The sequence below is a fragment of the Camelus dromedarius genome, chromosome 12, assembly GCF_036321535.1.
Source record: "Camelus dromedarius isolate mCamDro1 chromosome 12, mCamDro1.pat, whole genome shotgun sequence".
Taxonomy (NCBI): domain Eukaryota; kingdom Metazoa; phylum Chordata; class Mammalia; order Artiodactyla; family Camelidae; genus Camelus; species Camelus dromedarius.
Window position 1 is genome coordinate 5,518,787 of NC_087447.1, and position 12,101 is coordinate 5,530,887.

The 12,101-nt window shown below is 49.5% G+C and overlaps 1 protein-coding gene across 8 annotated transcripts in view; it reads left to right on the plus strand.

Moving 5' to 3' along the window:
- The window catches only part of PC (pyruvate carboxylase), a 103,991-nt gene that overhangs the window by 48,652 nt on the left and 43,238 nt on the right, over positions 1-12,101 (plus strand). Inside the window, exon 3 of one of the 8 annotated variants that reach the window (XM_064492086.1) lies at positions 5,437-5,649. The exons of 6 other annotated variants lie outside the window; for them this stretch is intronic. In XM_064492086.1, coding sequence (XP_064348156.1) covers positions 5,647-5,649 — 3 coding nt within the window. In that variant the 5' untranslated portion in view covers positions 5,437-5,646. Of the gene's footprint in view, positions 1-5,436; positions 5,650-12,101 lie in introns of those variants that run through there. One more of the 8 variants, XM_064492084.1, reaches the window with a different exon arrangement.

A 12,101-nucleotide genomic window follows, 5' to 3' on the forward strand; every position in this document is an offset into this window, starting at 1 on the left:
AGATTTTTACAGTTTAAGCCCTTAAATATAAGTCTTTGATCCATTTTGTGTGAGTTTCTGTAAATGGTGTGAGGTAGGGGTCCAACTTCATCCTCTTGCATGTGTATATCCAGTGATTCCAGCGCCATTTGTTGAATTGTCTTGGTACCCTGTTGAAGATCAATTGACTATAAATGTGGGAGTTTTCTGGGCCCTCAGTTCTATTTTACTGGACTATATGTATAGCCATATCCCAGAACCACACCATTTTGGTTACTGTAGCTTTGGAGTACCTTTTGAAATAGGCAAGTGTGAATCCTCCAACTGTGTTCTTTTTCAAGATGTTTTTGGCTGTCCTGGTTCCTTTACATTCCCATGTGAATTTTAGAATCATCTTGGCAATGTCTGCAAATAAAGTAAGCTGTGATTTTTGATAAAGTTTACTTGCATCAAATCTGTAGATCAGTTTGGGGAGTATTGCCATCTTAACAATATTAAGTCTCTGATCCCATGAACATGAGATGTTTTTCCTTTTCTTTTAGGTCTTTTAAATGCTTTCAATGACATTTTGTAGTTTTCAATGAACCAGTCTTCACTTCTTTTGTTAAACTTGTTCCTCAGTGTTTTATTCTTTTTGATGCTTGTCTTACTGTGTATTGATTTAACTTTATCTTGTTTACCCCTCCTCCCCACTCTTTCCTGTCAACTGGACTAAGTTTCCATAGGACCTGGCACTTTGGTAGCACGGTTTACTGCAGTAAATATTTTATGCTTTATTATTTTTTCAATCCACATGGCCTTTGTGAAGAAGGCATGGTCATTATTTCCATGGCCTAATGGTTAAAGAAACTAAAGCCCAGAATGCAAGTGACTTGCCTCTTAGCACAACACTGGTTAATAGTGGCAGAAGTAGGAGTAGAATTTTTCTGATTCACAGCTCCTTCCAGTTACCATCCTGCATGGGACTGACACTCTATTCTTGGCCCCCCAGGCTTGTTTCTATGTCTCTACGTCTCTTATCTTGAGCTTCAAGGCGTGATGGGAAGAGAGAAAGCTTAACGCTGTTATCACAAGGGCCGACCATTGGGGTCACTTTTCTGGGCATCTCTAATGTGCCAGACTCTCTGGGTATCTCAAAAGTACATGATCTCATTAAATCCTCAGAGCAATGCCGCAAGATGACTCAGATCATTCTACATTTTATAGATCAGGAAACTAAGGTTCAAAGGGTCCTGTAATCTCCCAAGTCAAAGAGTGAATTATGAGTTGGAGCTGCAATTCAACACAGTTTTCAAAGCTCAAGCTGTGGTGCCGGATGAGGGTACTGGTGGTGCTGGAAGGTGTGAGCTGTGCGGAGGAGGAAGGGAATGGGGGTTTCCTGGAAATTATGAGGCTTGTTAACACTAGGGTTGGGTTGAGTCAATCCAGAAGCGTTTGCTCATTGGTCCAGAGCTGATATCTCAAAGTGGTTGGCTTGTTGCATCTTTATGGGGGTGATGAAGAGATAGTAGTGGCCTGGAAACAGCCCCTGGGATCCTATACCCTGTGGCATTACCCTGTGTGATTAACTCTGGTGGTGGAAGCTCACTTGTCTTACTTCCAACATCCACATGGTGGATTCTTGATGTAGGGTCATCACCTTCTATCTTTATTTCTCTATAGCACCTAGCATTGTTTCTGTTACCCAGTGGGCATTCCTTGTAAGCTTTTGGAATAAATGGAAGACATTCTATCTGCTTGCTTTGCTACACAGAAGTCACAGAACCTCAGTGCCTTGGTGGCTGGACTTGGGATGATAGAGAAGAATGGGGTACTGAGGTCATTAGAGGGGTCCTGCTCTGATGGTGTGAGACCAGAGGCTTGGGACAGATGCAAGATCTGCCTCTTGTTGACCACGTCCCCACCCCCAGAGCTGAGTGCAGACTGATGTCGTTCATGCCTGGAGTCCCCAATAGGAAGTCTGGTCTGTCCGAACCACGCAGGGTTCTTTCCTCATCCGAGCAACCCACAATCCAGAGCAGCAGTGAGTAACTTCGCCATTGGCTTAACTGAGCCAGATCCTTACTCCCTCCCCCCACCTCTGTTTTCCTAAGATAAAGAAAACAACCATGAAAAAGTAGTCATTGGTGGTCTCGGCAATATTTTATGACTGTGTAGAAAGTTAATTGCTGCATTTTTCAGTGCTGGATGTTCTACTTAGCCAGTAGCACAGATGACTGCATTCCTCGGTGATGCAGTGAGGGGTGGGGAGCTTGCCTTTCTACCCAGCCTTGTTCTGGCAACTGGTGTCCTAGCCTCCACCCATGGCTTGTGAACATGCAAAGCCAGGTGGCCTCCCTGTCACAATTCTCCCTCTTCCTGGAATGCTTCCTCTTCCTCCTTCCCTGCCAGGCCACCTGTCAGCCTCCTCATCTTTCAGTCTCATCCCTGTGACCCTTGACTTGCTGCACCTCCTCCCACCACCAGCTTAGAGCTGACCTTTGCTTCTTAGGCCTTACCTTACTTGCTTATTTCCATGTGACAATACCTACCACACTTCACCTCTTTTTTCCTTTTTTAAAACATTGAGGTGTAACTGACGCATACCATTATGTTAGCTTCAGGTGCAAAACATAATGATTCAATATTTGTATATATTGCTTATATTGAAATGATCACAATAAGTCTAGTTAACATCCATCACTGCACATAATTACCATTTTTTTGGTGTCATGAGAACTTTTAAGAGCTACTCTCTTAGCAACTTTCAAATACACACTATTATTAACTGTAATCACCACGCTGTAGAAGTCATTTCACTTCTTTGTTTACACGTCTAGTGCCTTCCCTGACAATGAGCACCTTGAGGGCAGGGACCATGCCTCAGTGGCTCTGTGTCCCCACTGCTGGTAGAGGCCTAGGCAGACTGCACTGGGCTCAGCCGAATTCTTGCTGCTGCTGTGGGTGATGATGCTTTGGTCCAGTCCAGTGACAATCTGTGAAGTGCCCGCTACAGGCAGAGCTGAGTAAGATGTGGGCCAACTCGCAAGCAACTTCTCTTCTGGAGGAGACAACTGTTCTGAAGGTTTTTTCTTCTGCCTGATCTCTGTGTAAAGCTGGAGGTAAAGCAGGAGCGAAGGTGGCCGGAGCCCAGAAGTGTCTGCATGAGGACTGGCCCCAGTGCCCCTGGATGTCGTCCCAGTCCTCTGTGGCCCTGGGGAGGTCCAAGCAAAGGCCTACATCCTCTCAAATCCTCTGCCCACCAAGAACGCAGGTCTCTGTGCTTCCTGGGAGTGTTCCCGCTCAAAGCGAGGTGCCTTTCTTCCTTGATCTCGTCCCAGATACCAGGTGCCATGGGAAGAAAGGTAGCATATATCACAGTGCCTCTGGGCTGCCAGGAGGTGTCCAGGAGAAGATAACAAGGAAGGGAGGGATGTGCCCAACCATCTAAATGAGCCTCTTTGACCACCGATCTCTCCTCTTACCCTTGTCCTTCTTGAGCTGAGTTCTTCCGTGTTGGGAGATTAACAAAAGCTGGAGAAAAACTAGAATGTCAGGATATATTTCTCCTTCCTGTCTGCCTGTCTCTCATGAGGAAGGTTCTACTTTTATGAGAAAATTTGGAAACAGTTGGAAATAGAAACTGACTATTCATAGTAATCAGACCCATTAAGCCTCATACATAACCCAGCAAGATATGTGTTGTTAATCCCCGTCTTACAAGTGACAGAACTGAGACTTGGAAGTAAAATGACTTTCCCAAGGACATACACTCAGAGGAGAACTAAGATCCAAGCCCAAATCTGTCTCACTCCAAAACTCCGTTCTTTTCTCATGCCTGGCTCACCCTCTGTAATCCGTGTCACCAACATGTCCGGAGCATCCAGTGAAGGACTTCCCATCCTTTCCAGTTTTGGCCAGTTCTCACCCAGGGGTCCTCACCCAGAGCTTGTACCCTTCCCCAAGTAGGCTTGGACTGTCCAGTCCTTCTCAGACCTGGTCTGGGGTAACCTGTTTCCTGCATTCATGTCATGAGGGTTTCAACTCCCCTCCATCAGTGGGTATAAATGTCTTGGTCCTGTCTTCTTCCCAGTGGTGTAGGGAGATTGAGTTAAGGCGTGTGAATGTGCTTGAAAAAACTAAGATCTCATGCTGTGGAAATTTCCCTTAGACCATCCTTGCTCCTGGGAGGCAGAGGCCCGTGTGACAGCCTGATGCTGACTGTTCCCTCCAGTCACCCACCCAGCAGTTCACCAACCAGATGGTCAGTCTTAAGGTGGACGTGTGAGTCAGGGCATCTCTCTGCCTCCAGCTGGGGAAGAAGCACCGGCTGCCTCTCCCGATGCCAGTGCTGGGGAGCTCAGAAGGGCAACACTGTGAGCAGGGAGTTTCTGCTGGCTTTTCACCTTGGCATTCCAACTGACCCTCTACTCTTCCTGTTTCTGGGCAGAGCCTCTAGCTGAAGGGTCACTCGGGCCTCCTCTCCCAGGATCTCCAGCTGCCTGCCTTTGTAGGGTTTATCAGTGGTGAGCACCCTTCCTTGGTGGGCAGGAGGAGAGCAGAAGGCTGCTGGTTGCCAGCTCTAGGGGAGGATGGAGAGGAGGTGGAGGCAGAAGCCCCTGTGTGGGTCAAGCTCTGGAACTGCGAGGAGCGGGCAAGTTCCCTCCCACGCGGGTTTCCATTTAACTTGTGGCCTCCAGGAGGCTCCTGGGATCCGGGCTCTGCCTGACCGAGGGCCCCTGCAGGGACAGGCGTGTCCACACCTCGTTAGCGGGCTTGGCACACTGGCTTCTCTGGGTGCCCCCTGCCCTGCCAGGTGAATGCCCGGAACCAGGGAAGGCCCTCTCTGACTAATCAACCCGGAGTTCGGGAAACTAAGCGAAGATAGAACAGCGAGTTACTGACTGTGACTGGTCAGAGCTCAGCCTGGTTTGTTTGTGCTTTGGCGATAGTGGATGGTGCCCAGTGGGCGTGAACTCTATTCCCGTTCTTGGGAGTGGTCTGTGGGATAAAACTACATTAAATGAAGGGGTCTGGGCGGCCTTAATAGTATGGTCAAGCATTTAAATATTTTGCTAACAAAATCATACTAGGCCCACGGCTCACAAGAGCCACTAGGTAATGTGTACCCTTGTGAGGGATCCAGTCTCCTGGCCTTGTAGGGAGAAAGGGCCACGATGTCACCAGTTCCCGGGGGGATTTCTGAGGTGTTGTGAGGTCTCAGCTGGAGGAGAAAGACATCAGACTCCTCACTTTTTTTCTTCTCCCATCGGAGCCTCTGCTCCTTTTCTTAGGCCAGAAACTCTCTCTCCTGGCTGGCTCTCCCATCCCTGGCCCTGGCCCTCCTTCCCTTGTAAAACCCAAATACCACTGCCCTTTAATCCTTCCACCAGAACCCACAGGCAGCGGCTTTTCACTGCCCTCTCCCGCTCACCCCTGACCTGATTTTGTTTTTTTTTTTTTCCTTCCCTCAAACAGTCTGTTCAAGGTCTACTCCTGAGCTGGAAATTGGCTTACCAGCAGCCTCTCTCTCCTCTGAGCCTAGGGCAGGGGGCAGTCCTGGAAAGTCATTGACAGAGGCTTAACCCAGAACATCAGTTATAAAAAGACAGCAGGCAGAGGGCCCAGATTTGGGTGTTCCGGCACCAAGAACAGCGTGGCCTCCCTGGGCTCTGCAGACCAGCTGCCATGGTAAGAGGCCTCTAGGCTGTCCTGATGGGGTCCTGGGGTCCTGATGTCCTGATGCCTGCTCTGTGGCCATCACTTCTCTCCTCTGAAACTTGGCAGCCTCCTAGTACCTGGGAAAGAGAGGGCAGAGGGATTCTGGGGATGGGCCTCAGAGACAGGAATCCCGAGGAGGGATGGGCTGGATCATTGCTCATGGGCCTGTGGGGACAGTTCTGGTCAGGAAGGGGCAAAACTTTGGAGCCCGAGGTAGGCAAACCCTACCGCCAATGAAAATGGACCCTTCCCGAGACCTGGGGACAGAGGAAGATGGGCCATGGGTCCCAGAGCTCTGGGCCAGAATGCCTTTGTGTGGTGGTGACATTTAGGGAAAAGGTCACATGGTTCCCTTGACTGGAGTCCCTTGTGGAAATGGTGACGCTGCCAGCGGTCAGGGGCAGGGTCTGCTCTGAGCACAGCACCAGGCCAGGGCCCAGGGGCCCACACCTGTGGTGCTCCAGGTCCTTGGCTACCTTGGGCCTTGATGAAATGCTCTGGAGCTGCAGAACAGGAGCGCCAGGCTTTCCTTTAGGAATTGGGGAAATCGAAGGGCCAAGATCAGCTGTCCCCAAGACGTGAGAGTGTGAGTGCATCCTGCGCAGCTGTGAGGGGAAGGCGGTAGCCCCGCCTCTGGGAGGCCAGACTCCCTGCTCAGATCTAAGGGGGAGAACATGTCTTGTTTGCTTAGAAGAAAATCTTTTCCCCTCAGTTCACAGGGAAGAAAATTGATAAGGGCCCCAAAGGGCTGCTGCTTCTTATCTTCAACAGCCGAACTCTCCTCCAGGTCATGGGATAAGGATCCAGGGAGAAGGGGAAATTGGCTCTGTGTGTTGGGGGGGGTGAGTGGAGGGAGTGGGGGGGGTGCTTCGAGGAACAGATGAGAGGGAGGGACACACATTTCTCTCTGTCCCAAACTTCCCAACAGCCCAAATTGATGAGGAGTTACCTTTTCTCTCTGATGTCCTCAGGGAGGGAGGGATGTGGTTCCTAGGACTTTATTCTCTCTGTCAAGTGACTCTAAGGGACACCTGTCTTGAGGAGGAGGTCTGAGGCAAGGAAACAGCCAGTCCTTACTAATGTGGATGGATCTAGAATGATCTTGTTTGTGCATGTGGTCTCCTTCTGACTAGGATGAAATGTCAGTTTCACGAGGACAGGGACCTCCTCTCTTCTTGTGCAGGTGCCCAACAGTGCCTGGTGCGTCGCAAACGAATGAACAAATGAGTGTCTTTTCTTTGCTTTTCATTTCACTAAAGCTCTCCACCTTCATCTTCTGTTGAAGGCAGACTTTTCACCTGATCAGCATCTACTTGGTGCTGCCTGACCCTGGACTAGTCGGGCCAGACCGTCTTGCAGGGAGAGGATGGTCGCCTCTCACCGCCCATCTGCCTGCTGAGCAGGGGCTGACACCCCGAGTGCCAGGTGCCGTGACCCGCCAGGGCCTCTTGAGTGGCCCAGGTCAAGTCCCCTCCCTCCTGACACCTTACTGACACTCCCCCATCCTCCTTTTCTCTCGTCCTTTTCTCACAAAGGAAACTTTGTGTATGCTCGGTGTTTGATACTCCTTGTATTTCAAGTGTACTGGTCTTGTCTCCTCACCCAGACAGGAAGTTTCTTGAAGGAAGCAGCCATGTTTTATATTATCCTTGGTCCGCAAGTGTGTGTTATAGGCAGTAGGTGCTCAGTAAACATTTGATGGCACTGATGGTGTGAAATCTAATCATAGTCCTCTGAGGATGTCCTGCAGTTTATAGTCCTTGAAACCAAAGGGACAGTTTGAAGTTTCACACACAGCAGGTCACTTGGCAGCCCTCTGTGCTGGGCGGAGAAGCCTGCTTTACAGATGGTCTAACAGGTTTGAACTGTTTTTGATTCATGACACTTCTGACATCAAATATGTGGGTTTTTTCTTTACATCAACCGATTCTCCAATTCTCTGCAGACACCAACTATGTGTCCTCCAATTCAGTTCAGTTCTGGCACTACCGAGTTAGTGCAGACCCCTCAGGTGAAGGGCTCAGTCCCCCAAGACGGCCCCCACTTCAGACACCAGCTGCAAGACCAGGCCTTCTGGACGTCCGGCCAGCCGGCTGTGAGTCAGAGATTCCCGCGACCCCTCCTCGGGTTCCATGGTTGGCTAGGACTGCGCACAGAACTCAGAAAAGTACTTCACTTACTGTTCACAGTTTCTTACAAAGGGTACAGTTGAACAGCCAGATGAAGAGGCACACTGGGGTGAGTCCTGCTGTAAGGGTCCCGAGTGCAAGAGCTTGTGTCCCCAGGGAGTAGGGTGGGCCACCCTTTTGGCACATGGATGCGTTCTCCAACCTGGAAGTTCCCTGAACCCCACCGTTTAGAGTTCTTAGGGAGGTTCCATCACAGAAGCTTGATAGGCCTTTGGTGACTAACTCAACCTCCAGCCCCTCCCCTCCAAGTGGGGTAGGGCGGTCTGAAAGTTCCAACCTTCCAATCACATGGTGGGTTCCCCTGGCAACCAGCCCCCATCCTGAAGCTATCTAGAGGGCCGTCAAGAGCTGTGATTGAAAGGGGCTAATTGCGAATGAGAAAAGTTGCTCCCGTCTCCCCTACCACTCAGGAAATTCCGAGGGTTTTAGAAGCTCTGTGCCGGGAACCAGGGACAAAACCCAAATTATATAGCTCTTACATATCACAATATCACACAGGTACAGGGAGGTAGAATGATCCCCAGGGTCATATGACTGGACGATGGCCAAGCCGGAATTTGAACCTTGAGTTTTCTGACTCTCAGACTTCCCCTTCCCATGGAATCACAGCAGCGGGCATACAGCCCCCACCTTTGCTTCATCAGGGCGTCTCCTGGGCTCCATGGAGGCAGGTTCCTGCCTGACTTCACCTGACTGTCACCTGCCCCCGCCCCGCCCCTCAGGCCACTGGCTGCTTTTCCCTTTTCTTTCCCGAAGCTCCAGCTCCTGGGATGCTGCTGCAGTGAGTGGCCTGCCCCCAGACCCACGAAAATGGGCTGCAGGAAAGAACACTGAGGAGGCAGGAAGTTCAGGAAGTGGCACTGGGGCTGGGGACGCCAGTTGGGGCTGGAAAGCCATTTTCCTTGTCTACAGAATGAGGATGTCCCCTGCCTGTTCTGCTAGTCAAACATCCTGTCACAAGCAAATGAGAGTCTATTAAAGGACCTTATAAACTGCAGAGAGCCATAAGAATATTGTTGTTAAATATGATTATAGTGCACAATTACAGCTCAATAAATCCGTCCAGTGGATAGTGCCTGCCTCCTAAGTGCTGGGCATGACCTGGCTGTGCCTCGTCCAGGGCCAGGCACGCAACAGATACTTAGCTCTATTATTAATTATTACTGGTTTTGTAATTATTATAAGGCATGACCTCTTCCCTCAGAGAGGGGCGGGTGGTGGTGAGAAGGCTCCTGGAGTAGGTGCCTTTTAGGTTGGGACGGAGAAGACAGGAAAGTCAGCCTGTCACCTGGGGCTTTCGTTATTCACGTACACCTCAGGTCCCCAAAACCCTGTCTTTCCATTGAATCTAAAGTTCTCAGCTGCTGTGCTCCTTCCTCCCCAGAGAATATTCAGCAATCTAACTTCTCAGCATCGAGAAGAAACTGTTATCTTCAAAGGCACCTGCCCACTGCTGCTGGTTAGCAGGAAAGTGAGTCTTGGCACCTCCGAACCTGCGCAGGAGGTGAAGGGGCCTGCGGTGTGGTTGCCAGAGCTCCCGGGCCGCCCTGCTCCTCTGCCCTCCCGGGGCCTGCACTGCGGGGTAGAGGCCAGGGCGAGTCTGGAAACCTCTGGTCATGCCTGCAAAACTCTAAAACAACCCGGGGAGGTTTCTGCCCCACTGGGCTGGGTGTTGTTGGGCTCCCACCACTGCTGGGCCTCGGGACGGCTGAAGCACAGTTAGCCTGTGAGCAGAAGGCTGTGCTGGGGCAGGGCGGGGTGAGGGGCATGCTTCTCACCTTACAAGGTTTTGGTGGTTAAATGAGATAATGTGAAGCACTTAATGCAGTGGCTGGTGCTCAGTGCCAAGGCCACGCAAACAGTATCTGTGGTTCTGACACTTACTCAGGGGTCTGCGATCATTAGGATAAAGCCAGCAGGTGTGGATGCTTAGGACTCCATCTCCAAGAAGCCTCTGGCCACTTTTTGTGCTCAAATTTCAAAGCAGGGTGAAAGGTCAGACCAAGGGGCTACAAAGGTACATTTTCCTGGGAAATCAAGAGTAGGGAGAGAAGGCAGCAGCAGCCATAGTCAAGGTCATGTCCTGCCTGGGCTGCTGTTGACTTTCTTCCTTCCAGGAACTGAAGCTCTTTGCCGCTGAATTCCCTCACCATGTCCTGGGCTCATGGACCCTGCACGCTGGTGATCAGTTTACCAGAGGACTGTTTTCACGCTGAGCGAGGTTCCACGGTGCCTTCTTCCATAGGGATGTTTGGGGTGTGGGCGTGGAGCAGAATCGCAGTCTAGGCTGGCCAGGAATGGTTGACAGTCACACATGGATTTTGAGAAACTGAATTAATCAGCCAAGGTAAATCAGGCACCCAACCAGGGAAGTGGAGGCACCCAAGGATGAGCAGCAGTGGACGTCATTACTACCCCTAGGCTTGAAGGGGTCAGGAGAGGATGCCTCCAGACTCCAGGGAGGGTTGACAGTGCGGAGGCAGGGATGCCCAGGGAGGACCATCATAGAGGCAGGACGCATCCCCCATCAGGACTGTGGCACCAAAGCCAGTAGAGCGTGGGGAAGACCATACCCCACATCCTCCATCCTCCCACCCTCCCCTCTCCTGCCCGTGCCTCCCATTGGCTGAACCTGCAGGATGCCAGCCAGTAAGGGAGCCCAGGTGCCTCCATCCACAGGCCTCAGCTTCTCTGGGTGCAGAGCAGAGAAGGGGGATGCTTGGAGGTGAGCGGAGAGTAACCAACCAGGGAACCTCTCCTAAAGGCTAAATCCTGGTGGAAACGTCGACTCAACAGGTGTGACAAGCAGAGGAACAGCAGCTCTGGATGCCTAAAGGTCATAGCAGCTGCTGCTTTTTAGGGAGGGGCCACCACAGCAAAATTAGTCAGCACTTTCAGGTCTGGTCAGCTGGAGCAATCAGAAAAGATAATGAAATGAAAGGCATACAGATTGGAAAGGAAGAAGTAAACGTATCTTTATTTGCAGCAGACATGATCTTGTATAGGAAAACCTAAGGAATTCACTGAAAATCTATAAACACTGATCAAGGAGTTCAGTGAGGTTGCAGGACACCAGATCAAGGCACAAAAATCAGTTGTACTTCTATACAGTAGCACTGGGCAAACTGGAAATGAAGAAAATTCCATTTATAGTATCATCAAAAAGAATAAAATAGGAACAAATTTAACAAAAGAAGTATAAAACTTATGAGTATAAAACATTGTTGAAGAAAATGAAAGAAAACTTAAATAAATGGACACCCTATGCTCATGGGTCAGAAGACTTAATATTGTTGAGGTGGCAACACTCCTTAAATTGATCTACAGATTCAGTGTAGTGTCCTTCACAATTCCAGCTGCCTTTTATTTGCAGACAAGATGGTCCTAAAATTCACATGGAAATGCGAGGCAACCAGACAGCCAAAAGAATCTCAAATAAGTACACAGAGGACTCCCACTTGCCAATTTCAAAACTTACTACAAAGCTACAGTAGTCAAGACGGTGTGGTACTGGCATGAGGACTGATGTACAGATCAGTGGAATAGAAGTGAGACACAGAAGTAAACCCTCACGTTTCTAGTCAATTGATTTCTGATAAGGGTCCAAGGTAATTAATTTAATGGGGAAAGACTAGTCTTTTCAACAAATGGTGCTGAAACAACTGGATATCTACATGCAAAAGAATGAAATTGGACCCCAACCTCGTACCACATATAAAACTCAAAATGGATCAAAGATCTAAATGTAAGAGCTACAACTACAAAACTTTTCAGGAAAAAATGTAGTCATAAGTCTTTCTGGTATGGGGTTGGGCAGTGGTTTCTTAGATACAATAGCAAAAGCACAAGCAGTAAAATTTTAAAAACAGATAAGCTGGACTTCATCAATATTAACCCCTTCTGTGTAGCCACGGAAAGTGAAAAGGCAACCCAAAGAATGGGAGAAAGTTTTTGCAAATCATGTATCTGATGGGCACTTGTATCTAGAATATATTTTAAAACCTCTTGCAACTCAACAATAAAAAGACAAATAATCCAAAGGCCAAGGATCTGAATAGACGTTTCTCCAAAGAAGATGTGCACGTGGCCAGTTGCACATGAAGCAGGGAAGGTGTAGCTCAAGTGGTAGAGCGCATGCTTAGCATGCACAAGGTCCTGGGTTCAGACCCCAGCACCTCCATTAAAAAATAATAATAAATAAATAAACCTAATTACCTACCCCCCCCCCCCAAA